At 39.2% G+C, this 27,692-nt stretch overlaps 1 protein-coding gene across 1 annotated transcript in view; it reads right to left on the reverse strand.

Moving 5' to 3' along the window:
• Positions 1 to 27,692, reverse strand: part of LOC128648518 (complement component C6-like) — a 195,259-nt gene that overhangs the window by 143,048 nt on the left and 24,519 nt on the right. The window contains 3 exon segments of the mRNA XM_053701238.1: positions 5,301 to 5,501; positions 8,799 to 8,946; positions 23,020 to 23,158. Of these exon segments, the coding sequence (XP_053557213.1) occupies positions 5,301 to 5,501; positions 8,799 to 8,946; positions 23,020 to 23,158 (488 nt within the window).

Consider the following 27,692-nt stretch of genomic DNA (forward strand, 5'->3'; position numbering starts at 1 on the left):
CTGTATAGCCATAATGACCCTGCTCAATGTATGACTAATTTATTTACAAGTTATTTGATTCTTTTGGAAGTGAAAAAGTTAATTTCGAACATGCAAATGACTATTGTCCTTTCACACTGTACAACTGTATCGATGTAAACATTTGTATTGCAAGGGATATTCCTGCTGAATGACAATTGTATTAGCGATTTGCATTTGTATAACGTGTAACTAGCAGGTTTCTGGTAACTTCACAATAGGAACAAGGTTTTACTTTCAACTCTGGCAGTTGTGCTCAAACGATAAGATTGCTCCAGTGGGAGAACTTTTCTTTCAAATTGTAGTACAATTGCACAGAAGCTCGCAATATACACACAGTAGCAGTTTCACATAAACCCAATTTATTCTAGATATCGTGCGCAAAATATCACTCCACTTGTAACCTAGGCCATAGTTAGGGAAAATGCCCACTGCTAGTAATGTGGAAAAACAATAATTATAATTGCTACACTTCGGAAATATGCATGCAAAATGATTTATGTAAATTTTTATTAGAAAAATTGTATTGTATTGTGCTATAGAGTACAGTTCTGGGGACCTATCTCAAAAAAAGACATTGCTATCTAGAAAAAGTTCAGAGTAGGGCCACAAAACTAATAAGGGGAATGGAGAATTTTGAGCCAAACTGGGTCTGTTTTCTATAGAAAAAAGGTGCTTGAGAGGTGATATGATTACATTATATAAATATATTTAAGGTCCATATACAAAGATGGCAGAAGCTCTGTTTATTCCAAGAAAATAGTTTATGACAAAAGGTCACAATTTAAGGCTGGTGGAAAGGAGATTTAACCTCCAGCAATGTAAATGTTTTTTCACTGTAAGAACAATCAAATTGTGGAACTCATTACCAAAGGAGGTAGTAAATGCCAATAACTTAGGTACATTTAAAAATGGTTTAGATACATTTCTGGGTAGAAACAGAATTCAGGTATATGATTGCTTGTGTTAAATGGCTCACCTTTTTAGAGCCAGATTACAAGTGCGCACATGCAAACGGGCAAATTTGCCCATTTGCAGGCGTGCGATAAATGAGCAGGCATTACAAGTAGCTTTGTTATTGCTACTACAAGCTTGCGGTAGTAATTAGCGATCAGAAAATTAATCAGAGATCAGATCTCTGGTTAATTTTCTAAATGTCCCCCAATTGGCCCCAAAATAAAGTATATTGTTCTTTATTAAAAAAATAAAGATAGCGGCATCTTTATTTTTTAATAAAATAACTGCAATAAGCAGTTATGAGGGGTTAAAGTTTTCGGGTGTGGCGTGTTAAAAAAAAAATGGCACTAAAAAGTGCCTTTACATTGTGGTCTATGGGAACTGTGTGTTCCCTGTAAATATATATGTATATGATTATATATTAATGTGTTAATATGTGTATATACACATATTAACACATAAATATATATGTAAATAATTATATACATATATATTTATATTTGCTGCTTATCGCTGAGCAACTTAGCCCCTTTGCTGCGCTAATTCTCAGATCCTATGGAAGCGCGCTCTCGCGAGGTCGCATTCACATTGCACCTGACTTGTAATACCAGCACATATTTCCATGCACTGGTATGACTAAGTGAGCGCAAATTTCGCTTTCATAGAAACTCAATGGACTTCTGTCTTTTTTCAATCTCATCTACTATGTTACTATGTTATGTTACTATGTATTGTATTGTAAATTTGTGTTACTGTAAAATATTTGTATGTCTGACTGTGGGCATTCTGGGACATTCTAAAGATGTGCTCAGGATTTTTCTTTACTTTTTTATATTTTGCATGTGTTAACGTGGACTGTTTATAGTTCTTTTGCAAGGTTTTGAAGACAAATTTGTGATGCTGGTATCCTTCACAATGGAAATTTTGAGTTACAATTTTTTCTGTGAGATACTAATGGGTTTTATTTTAATTTAATCTAGGCCATTGATTATTGCAACTACTAGTCCAGGGCAGCTTGTTGCTGTCATTTTGCTTTCCAGTATGCTATCTTATCAACTCTGCTGAGACCAACTAGGTACAGATAGGTGGCAGGGTAAGCCTTGTGAATTCTGCAGTGTGCACTTTCAGTATTCAGAACTGGAGTTCCCACATTTTTAGGATAAGGGGACAAAATACATAATGACTGTAAACTGCAACTTTTTTAGTACACATAATTAAACAGTTTATAATACCAATATCTAAGTGTTTCCTATTACTTTAATACAACATATGGAGTAGAAAGAAAAAACGAGGAATAAATCCTGCACGCAATCAAGATCAGGGATAAACAAAAACTGCGGCAGACCCTTTCCAAAGTACAGACATTAGTGAAGGACACCAAGGTACATTTGACATTACAAACATTATTTTATAGTGCTTGGTGTTATTATACTGATACAGATACCACTGATCCTATAACCAGCCCTCCTCTGGCTATACCCATGAGCCAGTGTCACTACTGTGTCATTATATAGTGCTGGGTGGTGTTATTATACTGATGCAGATACCACTGATCCTAAAACCAGCCCTCCTCTGGCTATACCCATGTGCCAGTGTCACTACTGTGTCATTATATAGTGCTGGGTGGTGTTATACTGATGCAGATACCACTGATCCTAAAACCAGCCCTCCTCTGGCTATACCCATGTGCCAGTGTCACTACTGTGTCATTATATAGTGCTGTGTGGTGTTATACTGATGCAGATACCACTGATCCTAAAACCAGCCCTCCTCTGGCTATACCCATGTGCCAGTGTCACTACTGTGTCATTATATAGTGCTGGGTGGTGTTATACTGATGCAGATACCACTGATCCTAAAACCAGCCCTCCTCTGGCTATACCCATGTGCCAGTGTCACTACTGTGTCATTATATAGTGCTGTGTGGTGTTATACTGATGCAGATACCACTGATCCTATAACCAGCCCTCCTCTGGCTATACCCATGAGCCAGTGTCACTACTGTGTCATTATATAGTGCTGGGTGGTGTTATTATACTGATGCAGATACCACTTATCCTAAAACCAGCCCTCCTCTGGCTATACCCATGTGCCAGTGTCACTACTGTGTCATTATATAGCGCTGGGTGTTATTATACTGATGCAGATACCACTGATCCTATAACCAGCCCTCCTATGGCTATACCCATGAGCCAGTGTCACTACTGTGTCATTATATAGTGCTGGGTGTTATTATACTGATGCAGATACCACTGATCCTATAACCAGCCCTCCTCTGGCTATACCCATGTGCCAGTGTCACTACTGTGTCATTATATAGTGCTGGGTGGTGTTATACTGATGCAGATACCACTGATCCTAAAACCAGCCCTCCTCTGGCTATACCCATGTGCCAGTGTCACTACTGTGTCATTATATAGTGCTGGGTGGTGTTATACTGATGCAGATACCACTGATCCTAAAACCAGCCCTCCTCTGGCTATACCCATGTGCCAGTGTCACTACTGTGTCATTATATAGTGCTGTGTGGTGTTATACTGATGCAGATACCACTGATCCTATAACCAGCCCTCCTCTGGCTATACCCATGAGCCAGTGTCACTACTGTGTCATTATATAGTGCTGGGTGGTGTTATTATACTGATGCAGATACCACTTATCCTAAAACCAGCCCTCCTCTGGCTATACCCATGTGCCAGTGTCACTACTGTGTCATTATATAGCGCTGGGTGTTATTATACTGATGCAGATACCACTGATCCTATAACCAGCCCTCCTATGGCTATACCCATGAGCCAGTGTCACTACTGTGTCATTATATAGTGCTGGGTGTTATTATACTGATGCAGATACCACTGATCCTATAACCAGCCCTCCTCTGGCTATACCCATGTGCCAGTGTCACTACTGTGTCATTATATAGTGCTGGGTGGTGTTATACTGATGCAGATACCACTGATCCTATAACCAGCCCTCCTCTGGCTATACCCATGAGCCAGTGTCACTACTGTGTCATTATATAGTGCTGGGTGGTGTTATTATACTGATGCAGATACCACTGATCCTATAACCAGCCCTCCTCTGGCTATACCCATGTGCCAGTGTCACTACTGTGTCATTATATAGTGCTGGGTGGTGTTATACTGATGCAGATACCACTGATCCTATAACCAGCCCTCCTCTGGCTATACCCATGAGCCAGTGTCACTACTGTGTCATTATATAGCGCTGGGTGTTATTATACTGATGCAGATACCACTGATCCTATAACCAGCCCTCCTATGGCTATACCCATGAGCCAGTGTCACTACTGTGTCATTATATAGAGCTGGGTGTTATTATACTGATGCTGATACCACTGATCCTATAACCAGCCCTCCTCTGACTAGTCACGGACACCTTGCCTATCCCTGATCAAGATCCTCATAGGCTGCTGCAAGTTCAGGTACTTTTGATACTTTTAAACAAGTAAACTTGTGCACTATTCACAAACACATATCAAAAGGTATTTTATTAGGTATTTTGTCAGGTGATCTTAAACACTTTTGGTTACTTAATTTTCACTAATGAGATTCTTAAACAAACATTAAAATCAGAAGAATATTTTGTGTTTAAAAAAAAAAATAAAAAAAAATAATATATATATATATATATATATATATATTTATGAAATAAAAATGTTACACTGAGACTATTTCAGCTCTTTTTTAAACTATCAGCAAGTACATTTGTCAATAATAATATATATATATATATATATATATATATTTATATATATATGATATGTTTGTTTAGAGATGTAGCCTAGCATGAAATAGTTTTTATAAGTCCCTAATACTCATTCTTTAATGTATATCCTCAAAGAGAAAAACAACATGATGGTGAAATCTGTAGATTTATTCCTATAAATCGAAATTACTCAAGTTTACAGGAGCACTATATAAGCTCAGTAAAATGAGTGTGTAAATAAACTTCTAGCTATTTCACTGGTTGATAAGGGTAACTCCCATGATCCTTTAGAAGATGGTACAAATTAAAATACGTTCTTTCCATTTTAACAAAAAGAAAACAATTAACCCTAATGTTTCTTTAAAAAGGTTAAGGTCTAGTTTACATTGTTGTAAACTGGTAGTAACAAGAAGTATTCTATGGAGATGTTTTATGTTACCAGCAGTTTACACAGCAATGGAACAGCAATGGAAACTAGTGGAGAAATTCTAAATACTAATATTGTTGATTTTTACCATGTCTGATAAATGTTCATTGATTCACGAATCACAATAATAGGAAGAATAGAATTTAGACCATTGCCCCTTTGACTTTACCTTTTTGTAGGATGCTTGCACAGCTTCTCTGTAAGGTGAAGATGAGGTAGTTTTTGTGTTAGAAAATCCACCAAAAAAAAATGGAATTCCAACTATACCCCATGAATTGCCAGAAGACATTGAAAGCGAATTCTTCTGCCCACTGAAGTTTAACAGACTATCATAGAATGAGGATGTTACATCATTTTTTTCATTTTTCACCTGAGAAAAGAAAATACACTTTTTTTTTTGTTTTTTAAGTCTGGATGAGAAGAAATGTATGTCTGGAATACAAATGGCAATTTATGTTGTAAATTCTACAATTGAAAATATATATTTTTTTTGCATTACTCTACCACAAATGTATGCATATAATATACTTTGCTATATCTCTTTAGCATGTCATTGTCACGGTTTAGCTTGCAGATCTCATTTGCAGCTGAATATACCCTTCAATATGTCCTGCTTAGAAATGCAGTTCAGAATAATACTTCCTTTTTATTAGTACTAAATTGATCTCTGAGAGGTCTGCCTGTAGTCGGAGTCTATCATAGAGTCTTCTTAGCCTTCTAGTAAAGTCTACTCACCCAGAGGCTAAACTCTTGCATATAAGCCTCTTTAATAACTTCTCAATCAAAAATGTGATTCTCAACTTCTGCCTTTATAGTAGATTTACATGACATCATTATCTGCAAAAAAAAATGTTCTCTTCACTGTTCTCATTTCGTTTGGAACAGCCAGGACCGGCTCAATCATGGGACCAAGTGGGTCCAACTGATCCAGGCTGCACTTGAAAGGGGATAGTACTTCAGTGAGTCAGTCACAGTCTGACTCCTGTCCTCTGTCTCTGTGGGGGAAATCTCCCAACTTCCCTCCCAGTCACCCCCTCTGCCACCCTCTGCACCCTCCTCCCAGCCACTGAGAGTGAAGTGGGTTCCCTATTGTCTTCCTCACACATTCACTACCTGCCCACTTGACCCTATTCCTTCACATCTAATACCTTCTCTGTCTCCCACCCTCACTCCAGCTCTTACTCACATATTCAACCTTTCCCTTTCTACCGGATCATTCCCTGTCTCCTTCAAACATGCAAAGGTCACCCCCATCCCCCAAAAAACCTCCCTTGACCCTAAATCTCCTGCAAACTACCACCCCATATCACTGCTCCCGCTTTGCTTAAAAAATCATTGAAAAACTTGTTTTCGATCACCTAACCCACTGTCCTCCAACTCATTGCTCGACCCCATGCAATCTGGCTTCCATCCCCAACACTCAACTGAGACTGCCCTCACCAAGGTTACTAACAATCTCCTTTCTGCTATAAACAAATGCTACTACTCTATATTCACCTTACTTGACCTCTCTGCTGCCTTTGACACGGTCAACCATCCCCTTCTCCTACAGACTCTCAGCTCTTTTGGGGTCTGTGACACTGCCCTCTCCTGGATTCACTCTTATCTCTCTAACAGATCCTTCTCTGTCTCTTTTGCTGGTGACTCCTCCTCTACTCTTCTCTAGTTGCACTTCTTCACTGGGTAAACTTATCAACAGCTATGGCTTCAACTATCACCTCTATGCTTATGATACCCAGATCTACTTTTCCACCCCTGCACTCTCTCCTTCTGTCAATTCTCAGCGACTGCTTATCTGGCATTTCCTCCTGGATGGTCTCTCACCACCTAAAAACAAACATGTCAAAGACCGAACTATTTCTAATCCCCCCTCTAACTCTACTCCAGTTTCTAATTTTTCTATCACTGTTGGCGGCACAACTATCTCCTCATCACCCCAAGTCCGCTTCCTTGGAGTCACACTTGACTCAAATCTGTCCTTCATTCTCCACATCCAATTGCTCTCTTCATCCTGCCACAACCACCTATGCAATATCTCCAAAATTCGTCCGTTTCTGAGCGCTGAAATTACTAAACAGCTAATCCACTCCCTGGTAATTTCTCTACTTGACTACTGTAATAACCTACTAACTGGCCTCCCTCTCTCCCACCTCTCTCCCCTTCAATCCATCCTAAATGCATCTGCCAGGCTAATCCACCTCTCTCGACGCTCTGTTTCTGCAGCACCTCTCTGTGTGTCCCTTTACTGGCTACCCATTCAAAGCAGAGTTAAATTCAGAATTCTCACCCTGACCTACAAAGCCCTCACCAATGCTGCCCCACCCTACCTGTCCTCACTCATCAGCAAATATACTCCAGCCCGTCCCCTAAGATCCAACAATGACCTGCTCCTTGCGTCCTCTACCATCACCTCCTCTCATGCTAGACTACAAGACTTCTCTCATGCGGAACCAACCCTCTGGAACGCACTTCCTCGAGCTGTCAGACTTTCCTAACCTGTCCTCCTTTAAACGTTCCCTAAACGATCAGGGAAGCTTATCACCCGACTCAGTAACAAATTAACTTCACTTACCTAACAGTTGCCCTCATCTATCTCCTCACTAATATCATTCTCACCTTTGCAGTCCCCACCTCCTGTTTCCCATCCTCCTACCTATCTAGATTGTAAGTTCCCACGGGAATAGGGCCCTCAATTCCCCCTATATTTGTGTAAAATTTTGTCTTTTATTGTATTGTTTCTCCGTTGTACTTTTATCTTTGTACCCATGGGCAGCGCTGCAAAATCTGTTGACAATTAATAAATAAATAAATAATAATAATAATAATAAGCATTGGTTGCAGGCAGATAGGCAGGCATAGTAAGGTCAGCGGTGAGGCTACTAGGTTAATATGCTAATCAATATTGATACTTTGCATACACTGTCGGCATTTAGCATTGCACAAGCAGTTCTAGTGAACAGCTTGTGCAATGCTGCCCCTGCAGATTTGCGGCCAATCGATTGACCGCTAGCAGGGGGTGTCAATCAGCCGGATCGTACACGATCGGTCGGATTGCTGTACGCCACCTCAGAGGCGGCGTATGAGTTAAGGAGCAGCGGTCTTAAGACCCCTGCTTCTTAAATCCTGTTTACACAGGGGGAATTAGCCCAATTTGAGCCATCATAATTTGGCCCCTAAAAATGGTTGCAGTTTGATGTTGTTCCGTTTGCTAAAAGGGATAGCAAACACCTTGTCATTACATTTCTGTTGAATTGCGCACATAAACCCGATAGGAATACACTAAATCTAAATTTGCACTAACCCGACATGAGGTATATTAAGGTGCATTATGTATTTATTAAAGATAAAATATTGAAAAATATTAATTAATGTAAATAATTATTATAGATGTACGAAAATATTCTAACAAATCAATAATATATGTATATTTTAGAGTAACTATAATAATTATTATTAATATGTTATTCAATATTATAAATTTAATATTTACATAACGTGCCTGAAGATAACTAATTCTTATTTTGCGCTAACCAGACACCATTCACATAACAAAGAGAGAACTTGGAACTTATCCAGAAATAAATATGTTCATGGTTAATTGCAATAATATCATATTTCACAGATCTTACCGTTAATAAAGGACACATTACTACATGACTGTATTTACCTCAAAATCCACACTTTCAACATTTGCTGGCTGCCGATACAATTTTCTGTTTGACCCTGTACCATTTCCTAAAATTGTGACACATTTTCCTCCAAAGAAAGAATTATCAAGGACTTCCCCTCGGCTCTCACCAGATAGGAAATTAAACCTACAACAGGTAGTAACGAGAGAACTGTTAGTACACAAAATGTAAATCATGTTAGCATTTTAATAACACATTTAGGGTTAGATTATGAGTGGAATGGTAATTACCGCTCCCGCTTGCACGCTAACTCCACTTGACTGCTCTTTGCACACATCTTGTAACGTGTGTATTACAAGTTAAAAGTAAATATTTTTCGCTTGAGCACTAACCCCACGCACACAAAGAGCAGAAATTAGAATAAGTACTCCCTCATAGACTTCAATGGAGAGAGAAAAGGGGGAAAAACGAACCCATACTAGAGCGCTTACCCAAATCGCCATCAGCCCCTATTCCAATAACCCCTTAACTGCCACATAGCCCACCACAAAATCCCCTCTACTCTATAAACCCTTAACCCACCGAATAGCCCACCGAAATGTCTCCGCTACTCTATTAACCCCTAACCCACCGCATAGCCCCCTGCAAAGCCCCCTCTACTCTATTAGCCCCTAACCTACTGCATAGAAATCCGCAAAGTCCCCTCTACTATATTTAACCCTAAACCACCACACCCCACATAAAAAATACCCCTTTACTCTATTAACCCCTAAACTGTTACAACCCCCACCACAAAATACCCACTAACAACTAAACCTCCTTACCAGCTAACCCCCTAACCTAACACCTCTTAAGTTACCCCCCAAAAAACCTAACCTTACCTTAAAAAAATAACCATACCTTAAATAAACATACCTACCCTTACCTAAAAAAAAGTAACCCTACCTTAAATAAACATACCTACCCTTACCTAAAAAAAGTAACCGTACCTTAAAAACAAAAGAAACAAAAAAAAAACTAACCTTACCTGAAAAATAAAATAACCTTTTTTTCCCCTCCTCCTCATATGTGATAAACTACCTAAAATCAGCAACATTGAAGTACTTTATACAAGTCACAGTTACAGAGTTGTGTTTTTAACAATTTTTCAAGCACGCTAGACACAATTTCTATTTATACTGCCTTTCTTAACTATAACTAGTAAAAAGTTCAATTTTAAGTGGGAAAATATATATTTTATGTGTAAAAAGAGCATACGTTTCCCTATTCTCTTAATAGAGTTTTTTTCTTTGATTAAAACACTACTTAAATGTATACTGGATAACATTAAAGGGAATGAAACCCAAAATTGTTTTTTCATGATTCAGATAGAGCATTTGATTTTAACCCCTTAACGACCAACGTTGTACATGGTACGTCATACAAAAACTGGTCGTTAACGACCAACGACGTACTCTGTACGTCATCAGGGGTTTCAAGCGGTGAAAGCGATCCTGATTGCTTTCAGCCGCTTTCAAAGTATTGCCGTGATGCCGCGATATTGAGGCATCACTGCAATACCTTTTTTAACACACTGATGCAGAGAGAGCCACTCTGTGGCCCTCTCTGCATTGGCCAGCGATGGTGCAATTGTTGTTTTTTTGGGAGCCGTTGCAGGGAGGCGGGTGGGCGGCCATCACTGGTGTAAACACATCAGACATGGGGATGCCGGGAGCGCGCACGGATGCAGTCATGTGCACGGGGGCGGAAGCGTGCACAGGGGCTTGAGTGGTTGGGAGCCCTACACTATCGAACAATGTGTAAAGAGAAGGAGGGAGAGAGGAGGGGATACAATTTTATCTAAGGGATCTCGGAGGGGCTGGGGGATTGGTTATTGAGGGGGGAAGCTACACTACAGAAAAATATATAAAAACTAAGTAAAATATTAAAAAAAGTCTAATTGTATGCAAACTGGGAACTGGCAGACAGCTGCCAGTACCCAAGATGGCAGACAATAAGGTAGAGGGGGGGGTTAGAGAGCTGTTTGGGGAGGATCAGGGAGGTTGGGGGCTAAGGGAGGATCCTACACAGCATAATATGTTGTTTTTTTAAATAATAATAAAAAAAGCCTTTTATTTTAGTACTGGCAGACTTTCTGCCAGTACCTAAGATGGTGGGGTGGGGAAGGGAAGAGAGATGTTAGGGAGGGATCAGGGGGTGGGATGTGTCAGGTGGGAGGCTGATCTCTACACTAAAGCTAAAATTTACCCTACAAGCTACCTAATTAACCCTTTCACTGCTGGGCATAATACAAGTGTGGTGCCATATTTGCACAAGATGTTTGTAAATAATTTCAGTAAGAAACCTAAAGTTTGTGAAAAAGTGAAAAAAAAAAATATTTATTTGATCGCATTTGGCGGTGAAATGGTGGCATGAAATATACCAAAATGGGCCTAGATCAATACTTTAGGATGTCTTCTAAAAAATTGTATTTGCATGTCAAGGGATATTCAGGGATTCCTGACAGATATTAGTGTTCCAATGTAACTAGCGCTAATTTTGAAAACTAATGGTTTGGAAATAGCAAAGTGCTACTTGTATTTATGGCCCTATAACTTGCAAAAAAAGCAAAGAAGATGTAAACATTGGGTATTTCTAAACTCAGGACAAAATTTAGAAACTATTTAGCATGGGTGTTTTTTGGTGGTTGTAGATGTGTAACAGATTTTGGGGGTCAAAGTTTGAAAAAGTGTGTTTTTTCCCAATTTTTCATCATATTTTATAAAAAAATGTTTATAGTATATTAAGATATGATGAAAATAATGGTATAATGGTTTCTTTAGAAAGTCCATTTCATGGCGAGAAAAACGGTATATAATATGTGTGAGTACAGTAAATGAGTAAGAGGAAAATTACAGCTAAACAAACACCGCAGAAATTTAAAAATAGCCCTGGTCCTTAACGGTAAGAAAATTGAAAAATGGTCTGGTCCTTAATGGGTTAAACAACTTTCTAACTGACTTTCTTTATCAATTTTTCTTCATTCTCTTTGTATCTCTTGTTGAAAAGCAGGAGTCGGCCCATTTCTGGAGCACTATATTGCAGCAGTTTTGCAAGAATGTTATACATTTGCAGGAGCACTAGATGGCAGCACTATATCCTGTCATGTAGTGCTCCAGAACACAGGATATCATGGGAACACATTGAATTTTATAATAGAAGTAAATTGAAAACTTTTTTAAAATGGTATGCTGTGTCTGAATCACAAAAGAAAATGTTTGATTTTCATATCCCTTTAAGAAGCAACGTCACCAAACAGATACAATTAAAATTAAAAGTTTAACCATTAGCACTTTTACACTAATAAAAATGATCAAAATCAATATACCAGCAAAAACACAAGCCCCTGTTCCAACTTCTCAAAAAGACATAAATGAATTAAGCAGCGGATGCTGCCATGGAGCCCTTGCTTTCCGCTATGTAAGAAGCAGCAGATCATCCAACCACTGCTTTTTACTATCTCCACCATATCTGACTTGGCTGTTTGTTTGGGGTGATTGACAGGCCCTTATCTAATGCTATTGGTTGCGCAAGAAAAGGGGGCAGCATTATTGGGTTCGAACAAAGGGTCTTTAAACTTGAATCTCTAAGGTTTTGGAGAACAACAGGTTAATTGCACACATGCCATCTATTAGCAGCACTACACACTATTAAAAGGGATCAATAAACATATAGACCATTCAATCTGTGATGTAATCTCTAAACCCACAAAACCACCATCTTGTTTGTCCTTAATCCTACACATTTGTTTTTTTTTAGATTATTAAACTAGGAGATAAATTGCACAAATAAGGATTCTGTGTTGTTTTTTGAGAGGTAACAATTTAGCCCTTAGAAGCACCTTTTGTAGGGTGGTTAAGGGGTTAATAGAGTAGTATAGCGCAACTGTTTCCTCCGGGCCAAACTCTGAAAGGTTGTGTAAAAAGTTTGAGCATTTTAATGGAAGAAACATTTTGGGATGGTGATCAATGGAAAACACTAACAATATCATAGTTGTATACAATTAAAATATAAAATATAACATATAGCATTTATTTAAACATCAAATTAGGTTAAAAATGTTAGGTTACAATATGAACAACAAAATAGGGTACCCTATAAAAATAGCAATATATAAAAAATAGCTATATTAAAAACAATGTTGCTGGAAAAGAGAACTGAAGGATCCTACTGAGTTAGACATACAGAACAGTGTGGTCTAACTGTCCAGATAATGATATAGAATCCAAATAAAAAAGCCCCAAATATGTCCAACAGATACAGTTAAAAAAAAAAAGTTCATGGGCATCCCTGAGCCCTTTCTAAATATGGCAATGGCTTTGTACTCTCACCCCAATGCTAGAATTAGAACTAACGGTGTCCTCTCGGATTCGTTTGACATACCAAATGGCACTAGGCAGGGGTGTCCCCTTTCCCCCCTCCTCTTTGCCATATCTATGGAGACACTGGCTCAGAGGATTAGAAATAACACTGAGATTAAGGGCATGGTGATAGGGGAGCAAGAACATAAACAAGCTCTCTATGCAGATGACGTGTTGTTCACATTAACCGAGGCCGACACATCTATCCCTGCTTTACTCACGGAATTGAGCAATTATAGTAGGATCTCCAATTTCTAGTTAAACGTTTCTAAATCTGAACTCAACATAAATACTAACCCAAGCTCCATAAACCATCTGAGTAACGCTTATAGCATCCCCATTGCGCGACACAAATTAAAATACTTAGGTATATTTCTCTCCACCAGCACGTCTGACTTAATCAAACTCAATTATAACGCCTTAAAAAATGACATTGTCCGAGACCTGTCGTCCTGGAAAAGCAAAAAGTTATCATGGCTAGGGAGAATTGGGGTGCTTAAAATGAACATCCTGCCCCGAATATTATATCTTCTCCAGGCTCTCCCCATTTCACTCCCTGAGGGCTACATCCCACAATTACAAAAAACATTTGAACAGTATATATGGGATGGGGCTAGACCCAATCCCTAGGAAAACTATGTATCTATCGAGAGATGAGGGGGGTTTGGGGGTGCCTTGTTTGGAAAGATATAAACAAGCAATTTCGCTACAACATATAGTGGAATGGGCCAACAACCCTAGTGATAAAGCATGGATAAATATAGATAAACAAATACTTAAATTAAACAATATCGCTACACTGGGTTGGACGGCACATCAACTCAGACCCAAGCTAATTAATAATTATCTCATCACAGCTAATGTACTGACAGACTGGGACAGGACACTGGCCACAACTACACACATATCCTCTAGGAATGCCCCACTCACACCCATCATAGAGCACGCTGCCCTCCCATTTCGTAGACTGGGTTTTACTAAACTACAACCATACAGCCTCCGCACAGGTACGATATCTTTTGTCACGGTAGAGGGGAGGTTAAAAACACACTCCGACATGGCGGAGGCACATGGGGAGATTTTCTCCTCATGGCTTCACTACCACCAGTTGATACATTTTATATCCCATCACAAACACAAAGGTGATTTTGGCAGAAAATTGACATCCTTTGAGGAGCTTTGCGTTTCGCAAATGAGTCCGACTTACTTGATATCTAAAATCTACAAAATCCTTAGCAACCCTGACTCATTAAATCTCCCTTCCTACACGTACTCGTGGAAGAAGGAGTTAAATTGCAACTTAGAGGATGAATCCTGGCGCCATGCTTTCCGACTGACCAAAAAATCATCTGTTTCGGCAGTGATACAAGAAATCCACATAAAACTCTTGTGCAGATGGTATCTAACCCCGTCCCGATTGCACAGGATATACCCCTCACTTAATAACACCTGCTGGATGGGCTGTGGAGAGGAGGGCACGCTCCTCCATATCTGGTGGGCTTGCCCCAGGCTTGGGGAATTCTGGCGAGAGATTATGTCAGAAATGTCGGAAATATTGGGAACACAGGTTCCTCATGACCCAAACACCTTACTGTTCCTATCACTTCCAAAGATGTCTGGAATGGGTAAACACCCTCTCTTACTACTCATGCTCACTGCAGCTAAGAAGCTCATTCCAAAGTTCTGGAAAACCCAGACTATCCCTACTTCGGAAGACTGGAGAGTAGCCGTTGCTGATCTCCTTTCCCTGGAGAGATACCACTATCTAAAAACAAAACACATCATCTAGAGGTTCACGAAATGATGCTGGCCCTGTGGAGCAGACAGATTTAATTTGAGCTCTGAGACAGTGTGCTATCCATGAGGCACTGTCGATATGCTCCCTCTACCTCCCTTCCCTCCCCCCCCTTTTTTTTTTTTTTCTCTTCTTTTGCTCTTTCTCCTTCTCTCCAATTTCTTCCTCTGGCTGAGAGATGTTTCCCTCAGTCTCAGCTACTGCATTAATGGTTTGTTTATAAGCATGTTTAAATTTTATTGGAAAATTTTGTGCAATATGAGAGAGATCAACATAATTTGTTATCCTAGGTCTGGATTATACTCTTTTCTTTCATTTAGATCTCTCATAGAACAGACAACTGTGATTGTATAGTTAAAGACAGGGCGACACTATGCCCAATGGACTTGTATAACTTCCATTATGTCTTAGTCCCTGTATTCTATAATTTGATTTGTATATTCTTTGTTGTCTTTTTTGAATATCTCAATAAAAATTTAATAAAAAAAAAAAAAAAACAGAATTTATGCTTACCTGATAAATTACTTTCTCCAACGGTGTGTCCGGTCCACGGCGTCATCCTTACTTGTGGGATATTCTCTTCCCCAACAGGAAATGGCAAAGAGTCCCAGCAAAGCTGGTCACATGATCCCTCCTAGGCTCCGCCCACCCCAGTCATTCGACCGACGGACAGGAGGAAATATATATAGGAGAAACCATATGATACCGTGGTGACTGTAGTTAGAGAAAATAATTCATCAGACCTGATTAAAAAACCAGGGCGGGCCGTGGACCGGACACACCGTTGGAGAAAGTAATTTATCAGGTAAGCATAAATTCTGTTTTCTCCAACATTGGTGTGTCCGGTCCACGGCGTCATCCTTACTTGTGGGAACCAATACCAAAGCTTTAGGACACGGATGAAGGGAGGGAGCAAATCAGGTCACCTAAACGGAAGGAACCACAGCTTGCAAAACCTTTCTCCCAAAAATAGCCTCCGAAGAAGCAAAAGTATCAAATTTGTAAAATTTGGCAAAAGTGTGCAGTGAAGACCAAGTCGCTGCCTTACATATCTGGTCAACAGAAGCCTCGTTCTTGAAGGCCCATGTGGAAGCCACAGCCCTAGTGGAGTGAGCTGTGATTCTTTCAGGAGGCTGCCTTCCGGCAGTCTCATAAGCCAATCGGATGATGCTTTTAAGCCAAAAGGAAAGAGAGGTAGAAGTCGCTTTTTGACCTCTCCTTTTACCAGAATAAACAACAAACAAGGAAGATGTTTGTCTGAAATCTTTAGTAGCCTCTAAATAGAACTTTAGAGCACGGACAACGTCCAAATTGTGTAACAAACGTTCCTTCTTTGAAACTGGATTCGGACACAAAGAAGGTACAACTATCTCCTGGTTAATATTTTTGTTAGAAACAACTTTAGGAAGAAAACCAGGCTTAGTACGCAAAACCACCTTATCTGCATGGAACACCAGATAAGGAGGAGAACACTGCAGAGCAGATAACTCTGAAACTCTTCTAGCAGAAGAAATTGCAACCAAAAACAAAACTTTCCAAGATAGTAATTTAATATCTATGGAATGTAAGGGTTCAAACGGAACCCCTTGAAGAACTGAAAGAACTAGATTTAGACTCCAGGGAGGAGTCAAAGGTCTGTAAACAGGCTTGATCCTAACCAGAGCCTGAACAAATGCTTGAACATCTGGCACAGCTGCCAGTCTTTTGTGTAGTAAGACAGATAAAGCAGAGATCTGTCCCTTTAGAGAACTTGCAGATAATCCTTTCTCCAAACCTTCTTGAAGAAAGGAGAGAATCTTAGGAATTTTTATCTTATTCCATGGGAATCCTTTGGATTCACACCAACAGATATATTTTTTCCATATTTTATGGTAAATTTTTCTAGTTACAGGTTTTCTGGCCTGAACCAGAGTATCTATCACCGAATCTGAAAACCCACGCTTTGATAGAATCAAGCGTTCAATCTCCAAGCCGTCAGTTGGAGGGAGACCAGATTTGGGTGTTCGAATGGACCTTGAACAAGAAGGTCCTGTCTCAAAGGTAGCTTCCATGGTGGAGCCGATGACATATTCACCAGGTCTGCATACCAAGTCCTGCGTGGCCACGCAGGAGCTATCAAGATCACCGAGGCCCTCTCCTGATTGATCCTGGCTACCAGCCTGGGAATGAGAGGAAACAGTGGGAATACGTAAGCTAGGTTGAAAGTCCAAAGTGCTACTAGTGCATCTACTAGAGTCGCCTTGGGATCCCTGGATCTGGACCCGTAGCAAGGAACCTTGAAGTTCTGACGAGACGCCATCAGATCCATGTCTGGAATGCCCCATAATTGAGTTATTTGGGCAAAGATTTCCGGATGGAGTTCCCACTCTCCCGGATGAAATGTCTGACGACTCAGAAAATCCGCTTCCCAATTTTCCACTCCTGGGATGTGGATCGCAGACAAGTGGCAGGAGTGATCCTCCGCCCATTGAATTATTTTGGTCACTTCTTTCATCGCCAGGGAACTCTTTGTTCCCCCTTGATGATTGATATAAGCAACAGTCGTCATGTTGTCTGATTGGAACCTTATGAATTTGGCCTTTGCTAGTTGAGGCCAAGCTCTGAGAGCATTGAATATCGCTCTCAGTTCCAGAATGTTTATCGGGAGAAGAGACTCTTCCCGAGACCATAGACCCTGAGCTTTCAGGGATTCCCAGACCGCACCCCAGCCCACTAGACTGGCGTCGGTCGTGACAATGACCCACTCTGGCCTGCGGAAGCTCATTCCCTGGGACAGATGGTCCAGGGTCAGCCACCAACGGAGTGAATCTCTGGTCTTTTGATCTACTTGAATCATTGGAGACAAGTCTGTATAATCCCCATTCCACTGTTTGAGCATGCACAGTTGTAATGGTCTTAGATGAATTCGTGCAAAAGGAACTATGTCCATTGTTGCAACCATCAATCCTATTACTTCCATGCACTGCGCTATGGAAGGACGAGGAACAGAATGAAGCACTTGACAAGAGCTTAGAAGTTTTGATTTTCTGACCTCTGTCAGAAAAATCCTCATTTCTAAGGAATCTATTATTGTTCCCAAGAAGGGAACTCTTGTTGACGGGGACAGAGAACTCTTTTCTTTGTTCACCTTCCATCCGTGAGATGTGAGAAAGGCTAGAACGATGTCTGTATGAGCCTTTGCCTTTGACAGGGACGACGCTTGTATTAGAATGTCGTCCAAGTAAGGTACTACTGCAATGCCCCTTGGTCTTAGAACCGCTAGAAGGGACCCTAGCACCTTTGTGAAAATCCTTGGAGCAGTGGCTAATCCGAATGGAAGAGCCACAAACTGGTAATGTTTGTCCAGAAAAGCGAACCTTAGGAACTGATGATGTTCCTTGTGGATAGGGATATGTAGGTACGCATCCTTTAAATCCACGGTAGTCATAAATTGACTTTCCTGGATGGTGGGTAGAATCGTTCGAATAGTTTCCATTTTGAACGATGGTACCCTGAGAAATTTGTTTAGGATCTTCAAATCCAAAATTGGTCTGAACGTTCCCTCTTTTTTGGGAACTACGAACAGATTGGAATAAAAACGCATTCCTTGTTCCTTTATTGGAACTGGGTGTATCACTCCCATCTTTAACAGGTCTTCTACACAATGTAAGAATGCCTGTCTCTTTATTTGGTTTGAGGATAAGTGAGACTTGTGGAACCTTCCCCTTGGGGGTAGTTCCTTGAATTCCAGGAGATAACCTTGAGAAACTATTTCTAGCGCCCAAGGATCCTGAACATCTCTTGCCCAAGCCTGAGCAAAGAGAGAGAGTCTGCCCCCCACCAGATCCGGTCCCGGATCGGGGGCTACTCCTTCATGCTGTCTTGTTAGCAGTGGCAGGTTTCTTGGCCTGCTTACCTTTGTTCCAGCCTTGCATTGGTTTCCAGGCTGGTTTGGGTTGTGAGGCATTACCCTCTTGCTTAGAGGATGCAGAATTAGAGGCTGGTCCATTTCTGCGAAAGGGACGAAAATTAGGCTTATTTTTAGCCTTAAAAGACCTATCCTGTGGAAGGGCGTGGCCCTTTCCCCCAGTGATGTCTGAAATAATCTCTTTCAAATCAGGTCCAAATAAAGTTTTACCTTTGAAAGGAATGTTAAGTAATTTTGTCTTGGATGACACATCCGCTGACCAAGACTTTAGCCAAAGCGCTCTGCGCGCCACAATAGCAAACCCTGAATTTTTCGCCGCTAATTTTGCTAATTGCAAAGCGGCATCTAAAACAAAAGAGTTAGCCAATTTAAGTGCGTGAACTCTGTCCATAACCTCCTCATATGGAGTTTCTCTACTAAGCGACTTTTCTAGTTCCTCGAACCAGAACCACGCTGCCGTAGTGACAGGAACAATGCATGAAATTGGTTGTAGAAGGTAGCCTTGCTGTACAAAAATCTTTTTAAGCAAACCTTCCAATTTTTTATCCATAGGATCTTTGAAAGCACAACTATCTTCGATAGGAATAGTAGTGCGTTTGTTTAGAGTAGAAACTGCCCCCTCGACCTTGGGGACTGTCTGCCATAAGTCCTTTCTGGGGTCGACCATAGGAAATAATTTCTTAAATATAGGGGGAGGAACAAAAGGTATGCCGGGCTTTTCCCACTCTTTATTTACTATGTCCGCCACCCGCTTGGGTATAGGAAAAGCGTTGGGGGGCACCGGAACCTCTAGGAACCTGTCCATCTTGCATAATTTCTCTAGAATGACCAAATTGTCACAATCATCCAGAGTAGATAACACCTCCTTAAGCAGTGCGCGGAGATGTTCTAATTTAAATTTAAATGTCACAACATCAGGTTCAGCTTGATGAGAAATTTTTCCTGAATCTGAAATTTCTCCCTCAGACAAAACCTCCCTCATGGCCCCTTCAGATTGGTGTGAGGGTATGACAGAACAATTATCATCAGCGTCCTCTTGCTCTTCAGTGTTTAAAACAGAGCAATCGCGCTTTCTCTGATAAGTAGGCATTTTGGATAAAAGATTTGCTATGGAGTTATCCATTACAGCCGTTAATTGTTGCATGGTAATAAGTATTGACGCACTAGATGTACTAGGGGCCTCCTGCATGGGCAAAACTGGTGTAGACACAGTAGGAGATGATGTAGTATCATGTTTACTCCCCTCATTTGAGGAATCATCTTGGGCAATATCATTATTTGTGGCAGTACTGTCCTTACTTTGTTTGGACGCTATGGCACAATTATCACATAAATTTAAATGGGGAGACACATTGGCTTTCATACATATAGAACATAGCTTATCTGAAGGTATAGACATGTTAAACAGGCTTAAACTTGTCAACAATGCACAAAAAACGTTTTAAAATAAAACCGTTACTGTCACTTTAAATTTCAAACAGAAAACACTTTATTATTGAATATGTGAAAAAGTATGAAGGAATTGTTCAAAAATTACCAAATTTCACCACAGTGTCTTAAAGCCTTAAAAGTATTGCACACCAAATTTCAGAGCTTTAACCCTTAAAATAACGGAACCAGAGCCGTTTTTCAATTTAACCCCTATACAGTCCCAGATAGAGTCTTTGCTAAGACCCAACCAAGCCCTGAGGGGAATACGATACCAAATGACGCCTTCTAAAAGCTTTTTCAGAGATTCTTAGATCCACACACATGCATCTGCATGCCCTGTTCTCAAAAAACAACTGCGCATTAATGGCGCGAAAATGAGGCTGTCTATGACTAGAAAGGCCCCCTGACTGAAAAAGGTGTCCAATACAGTGCCTGCCGTTTTATAAACGTTCCCCAAGATTATAAATGTCAATTGTTAGCCTAAATTTTAATAATATGCACAAATAAAGCAATCGATTTAGCCCATAAAAATGTCTACCAGTTTTTTAGCCCATAATAAGCCCTTTATTCTGTTTGTTTTTTACTAAGAAAATGGCTTACCGGTCCCCATGAGGGGAAATGACAGCCTTCCAGCATTACACAGTCTTGTTAGAAATATGGCTAGTCATACCTTAAGCAGAAAAGTCTGCTAACTGTTTCCCCCAACTGAAGTTACTTCATCTCAACAGTCCTATGTGGAAACAGCAACCGATTTTAGTTACTGTCTGCTAAAATCATCTTCCTCTTACAAACAGAAATCTTCATCCTTTTCTGTTTCAGAGTAAATAGTACATACCAGCACTATTTTAAAATAACAAACACTTGATAGAAGAATAAAAACTACATTTAAACACCAAAAAACTCTTAACCATCTCCGTGGAGATGTTGCCTGTGCAACGGCAAAGAGAATGACTGGGGTGGGCGGAGCCTAGGAGGGATCATGTGACCAGCTTTGCTGGGACTCTTTGCCATTTCCTGTTGGGGAAGAGAATATCCCACAAGTAAGGATGACGCCGTGGACCGGACACACCAATGTTGGAGAAAAAAGTTCAGAAAAAATAATTTGATGAAGTGACTGTGATATGTCCCAGATGTGTACAGATAGAAAGTGTTCAAACTGATGAAAAAATTTTCAAGTTATTGACATTTGTGCCAAATGGTGAAAGTAAGTCCCTCATGGTGGTGGGAATTTCCAAATATACTTCCTCTTAGTGGTAAAAAATGATGTTCCCTGCTTGTTTCACATATCTCTCAACCTTAAAGGGACACTCAAGTCAAAATTAAACTTTCATTATGCAGATAGAGCACACAATTTCAATTTTATATAACTTTACCATTCACATCCATTAGATTAATGTGCACATTTTTTTTATATATGCACAATTTGTGGCACCAGCTCCAACTGAGCATGTGCAAGAATTCACAGAATATAAGTATATGCATTTTGTGATTGGCTGATGGCTGTCACATGATGTAGTGGAAGGGAAGATAGAACAAACTTTAAAATTCTCCTACTACTCATTTATAATTAAAACTAAATACCTTTGCATTGTCTTTTTAGTGTGCGTTTAATGATTCTGTTATTCTATTGTGTTTGGTTGACATTTAACAACTAAACTATCAGGAATGGGAGAGTTTGAGTGGTGTGGTTTGGGGCCAAGTGTGGCAGCCCAGTCAGAGTTGTTTAAATGTGTAGTGGCAACTAAATAATAGCTGACAGACCAAGCCATGACCAAGCTTGATGTAAAGGGAAGGGGTGAATAGCAAACTAGTGGTCTGGAGAAGAAAATTATACCACTGCTTCTGCTGGAGAACAAAACAAAATTAATATGGCATTGGCCAGAGCAACGTTTTATGGTGACAGATTTTAAAGGTATTTTACAATACTAATCTCTCAAGTACTAGATAATGTATTATGCAAAATCTTTGGATACATAGGGTACTTTATTTAAAGGGACAGTCTAGTCCAAAATAAACTTTTCTGTCCCTTTAAGTCTAAAAAGGGCAAGAATACATAGCAGGTTTGACAAGTCTAATCCTTCCAATATTCAGTTTTTTATCTTATCACACAATGACGTCTCCAGGCTCATTCACAATGTCCCTTTAAAAAACTCTTAAAAGACTCTAAACAAGCACTGATATTTAAAGGAACAGTCAAGTCCCAAAAAAACTTTCATGATTCAGAGAGGGCATGTAATTTTAAACAACTTTCCAATTCCCTTTTAGCACCAATTTTGCTTTGTTCTCTTGGTATTCTTAGTTGAAAGCTAAACATAGGAGGTTTGTATGCTAATTTCTTAGACCTTGAATGCATTTTGACATTTTTTCACCACTAGAGGGTGTAAGTTCATGTGCGTCATATAGATAACACTGTGCTCATGCATGTGGAGTTACCATGGAGTCAGCACTGATTGGCTATAATGCAAGTCTGTAAAAAGAACTAAAAAAATGGGGCAGCTTGCAGAAGTTTAGATACAAGATATTCACAGAGGTAAAAAGTGTATTAATATAACTGTGTTGGTTATGCAAAATAGGGAATGGGGATTCTGGTGTAGACGGTCCCTTTAATGTTAACTTTCCTTTTAATACAATGGGCAGAAGTTATGATATGCATAAAAAAAACAAGTGGTTGAGACAATATTAGTGATACATATATAGGGATGAAATTTGGGCTGAAGTCAATTTACCCATTGCCCATCAGCTGAATTCCAGGTATGTTCTCAAAGCTTCGTTTGCACAAACTCTTTTTCCTACAACCCCTTTCATCTGAATTATCACCGCAGTCATTGTCTCCATTACACTGGAGGTTTTTCGGTATGCAGCGCCCTGTAAAGACACAAATAATAAAATCATCAATTTATTTCCCCAATATATTATTTTCTGTTATAAATTTTTAAAGTACTATTAGTCTTCTCTCGAGAAAAAAAATCTAAATTCAATTGAAATACAAAAACATCTTAAAAAGGACAATAAAAGAAACTAATACTTAATAATTATTTATTGCTAATAGACCACAACATCCTCAAATATAAGTATTCCTATGACAGCCACCAAAGGTATGACTTTCACAAACATTTTAAATATTATTTGTAACAAAATATTAATATTAATGTTTGTCTTTTTTGACACACACACACTCTTTCTTTCAAGTCCTGCTAAAGAATTTGGGACCAAATATTTTTCCTAACAAAACCCCCCCAAAAGATCCACATGATTAGCAGAAAGCATAACACTTAAAAAGATGTCAAATACATTGAGATTGTGATATAACATGTTTAATTATACGTAGTTAAAATAGTTTGCAGTTCACTTTAATTATTTATTTTATTAAACTATGGAAATAGTTGGTGTGCCAATTCTGAGAATTGGAAGCACACAATGCAGACTTCACAAGCCTAACTGCCACATCCCTGTCCATAATTAGTATCAGTAGAGGTGATCAGAGAAGGAACTGTAAAATAATGCAAGTTTTGCTGACAACATTATAGTGACTAGCCTTGTCTAGTTCAGTAACAAATCCACAAGTGTCTCCTCCAAATAAGCCAAGTGGAGGAAGTTTGGACATTGATTAATGGACTTAAAGTGACAGTCTAGTCCAAAATAAACTTTTATGATTCAGATAGCGAATGTAATTTTAAACAATTTTCCTATTTACTTTTATCACCAATTTTGCTTTGTTCTCTTGGTATTCGTAGTTGAAAGCTAAACCTAGGAGGCTCATATGCTAATTTCTGAGCCCTTGAAGTCCGCCTCTTTTCTCAGGGCATTTTGACAGTTTTTCACCACTAGAGGGTGTTAGTTCATGTGTGTCTTATAGATAACACTGTGTTCACGCACGTGGAGTTCAGGTGAGCCAGCTTAGATAGAAGGTAATCACAGAGGTACAAAAAAGTATTTATATAACTGTGTTGGATGTGCAAAACTATGGAATAGGTAATAAAGGGATTATCTATCTTTTTAAAGGGACAGTCTAGTCAAAATTATACTTTCATGATTCAGATAGGGCATGCAATTTTAAACAACTTTCCAATTTTCTTCTATTATCTAATTTGCTCAATTCTTTAGATATCCTTTGTTGAAGAAATAGCAATGCACATGTGTGAGCCAATCACACAAGGCCTCTAGGTGCAGCACAAGTAGCAAAAAAGGGTAGCGGAGCACCAATCCAATGTAGTAAAATAAAAATAGTCTTTATTGAAAATCAAATTAAAACAGAAAAACGACAGGGTGCCATTATCCAAAAGGAGTCAGCTCCTATAGCAGCTGTAGGAGCTGACTCCTTTTGGATAATGGCACCCTGTCGTTTTTCTGTTTTAATTTGATTTTCAATAAAGACTATTTTTATTTTACTACATTGGATTGGTGCTCCGCTACCCTTTTTTGCTACTTGTGTTCTATTTGACCCTCCAGCGTGGTAGCACTTCCAGAGGAAAATTATCCTCATTTTCCCTGTTTAACTGCTGCACCGGCATTCACCCGCAGCTACAATCAAGTTTTTACTACTTCCTGTCCAGAGTGGGCGTGTACAAGGACCGCGCCCCCCTCACTCCCGAGTACGTCTGAGGAGGGTTTGTTTGGGCACTGCAGCCCTTTGCCAAGACCGGAGTAGCAGATTTCTGGGCTTGAACCTTGCATCTACCCGGAGAACAAGAGGGCAGGCTTTCAGCTCATACACCCCAGGACCGGACGATTACGGCAGTGAGTGAGGGGAGACAGCATACTCCACTTAGTGGAGACCTACACTGAGGAGCGGGTGAGTCCGGTAGCAGAAATAAGTTGTTGTTGATACTGAACTTTCTACACATAACCAACCAGGCACACAGGGTGCAATACTAGAGAGAATACCTTCTTGCATTCACTCTAGGTGCAGCAACCAATCAGCAGCTGCTGAGCATATCTAGATATGCTTTTCAGTAAGTGATATCAAGAGAATGAAGCAAATTAGATAATAGAAGTAAATTAGAAAGTTGTTTAAAATGACATGCTCTTTCTAAATCACAAAAGAAAAAAATTGGCTTTCATGTCCCTTTAAACAATAAAACTTCTGGTGTAGACTGTCCCTTTAAAAAAGCTTAATAAATTAAGGGACATCAGATACTAAATAAATGCTAGATAGAATGATGCATTCAAAGAGAAGATTAGGCTGAGAATAACATGTAGATGTATTTTTAAAGTTTAATTAGCTGCTTAAATATTGACAAAATAAGTGTAAAGTTTTAGGGGCCAATTTACTAAGAGTCGGCACAATTGGCCGCTAGCAGGGGGTGTCAATTGTCAATCATCCTGATCGGATCATGATGATTGCAGTCTGTCACCTAAAAGGTGGCGGACAAGTTAAGGAGCTGCGGTCTTACGACCGCTGCTTCTTAACTTATGTCTCCTGCAAGCCGGAAACTACGGGTGGAGAAAGCAGCATCCCCCCTATGTGTCTATAAAACAATGGGAGCTGCCATGTTGTAACTTAGGTTATCTTCTCTGCTGTGGCCAATTATGGACACTTATAAATAGGTCACTAGAGTGTGCAGCCAATGGCTGTGTGGAATATAACAGTGTTCTACACTTCCATTTCTAGCAGGAACTGAAAAGCTCAGAATGAGGTTACAGGAAAAGGGCACAAAATAAAAAAATAAAGTATATTGAAGACTTTTTTTTTATATATACAATTTATCATTTTATATAACCATCTCAAAGTGTTTAATGGCCCTTTAAAGAGATATGAAACCCATATTCCTTCATGATTCAGATGGAACATACAATTTTAAACCATTTTCCAAAGTTTTCCTTTATTGAAAGATTAGCAACGCACTACTGGGAGCTAGCTGAACTCATCAAGTGAGCCACCACTCAGAAGTCAGATCACAGTACTGCATTGCTGATCCTGAGCATACCTAGATAGTGGTGAGATGGACAGTTGTTTAAAATGTTGTGCTCTATCTGAATAATGAAATTTTAATTTTGACTTTTATATTCCTTTAACATAAAATGTGTTATAACAGAATTAAAAAAACAAAGACGCAATTGTTTGATACCACATAGCACACTGCAAGACCCAAATACAGAATGTATTAAACAACAACTCCTGCAATAAAACAAACAAAAAATATATATCATGGTGTTTCATCAAAAGCAAACTAATGAAAAATAACTACATAGACTAAGTTTAAATGTAGTTCTCTGTACTCTGTCTACAACGTCAGGTTGCAGGGACCTCCAAAAGTGTCACTTCCCACCATAGAAAGCTTTATATTAATAAAGAATACAGCACACTCAGAAAACAAATGCACCTAACATGCTTCTAGTTATAGCAGACTGAGATAGAAGCCAAAGGAATTTGTATAATCCTCAGAAATTCAGGCCTTATTTATTTGATGACTACATGCAAATCTCTCAGCAGTTTCTTCCTTCTTATCTTAAAGGGACAGTTAACACCAGAATTGTTGTTTTAAAAGATAGATATGTTCTACCCAAATCATGAAAAAATATTTTTGGGTTTTGTCTCTTTAAATTGCCGGAAATTGGGGCAAACGAAAGAATAATAATATATTTCAAAGTTTTTTTTACTATTCATAATTAAAATAATAATAATATAATTATATTACAATCTCACAGTTTTTACTGCACCTTTAAGAGGTCAAATCTGAAGAAACTCAGCAGCAGAGTTTTGTCCAACTTGAAGTTTGCGGCTAGTATTGTGTGTGATCAGACAGGTATTGATAAGGAGTATTTATAGGGCATTTTGAGTTAAAATGAAAAACTGTAATATACTATTAAAACCACCCAAAAATCCATAAGTAGTTGATATTGATAGGGAAGGGCAATTATTTCTAGAATTAGCAGTTACCAGTAATTTGTTTTTATATGTGGATCAACCCCTTAAAAATCAGTGGCCATGGTAAATTCCTATACTCAAGATTTTATAGACGTTTTAGCTAAACTATCAAAAATTAAAGGGACAATAAAGTCAAAATTAAATTTATATGGATTGGATGTAGCAGATTAAAAGTTAATATTGTTTATATCAGTGTTCTACATAGTTACAACCTGCTGCCATAGGCTGCTATAGACACAAGCACGCTCCTGAGCTCCTATCAGTCTACCTAGGTTTAGTCTTCAACAAAGAATTCCAAAAGAACAAAGCAAACTTTATAATAAAAGTTGTATAAAATTGCATGTCCTAAAATACTTGTTGGATCTGAATATAATATGCAATCTGTCAATGGGATTGACATGAGTTATATTATGTTTATCCATCTGAATTTTGGATACCTTTGGACTACTATGGGGGATAGGGGAGAGAGAGAGAAAGAGAGATATCTCTAACTGTGTTTGCTGGTATGTTTAATTTAGTGTTCTTCTCTAA

This window comes from Bombina bombina, chromosome 2 (genome assembly GCF_027579735.1).
Source record: "Bombina bombina isolate aBomBom1 chromosome 2, aBomBom1.pri, whole genome shotgun sequence".
NCBI classification, from domain to species: domain Eukaryota; kingdom Metazoa; phylum Chordata; class Amphibia; order Anura; family Bombinatoridae; genus Bombina; species Bombina bombina.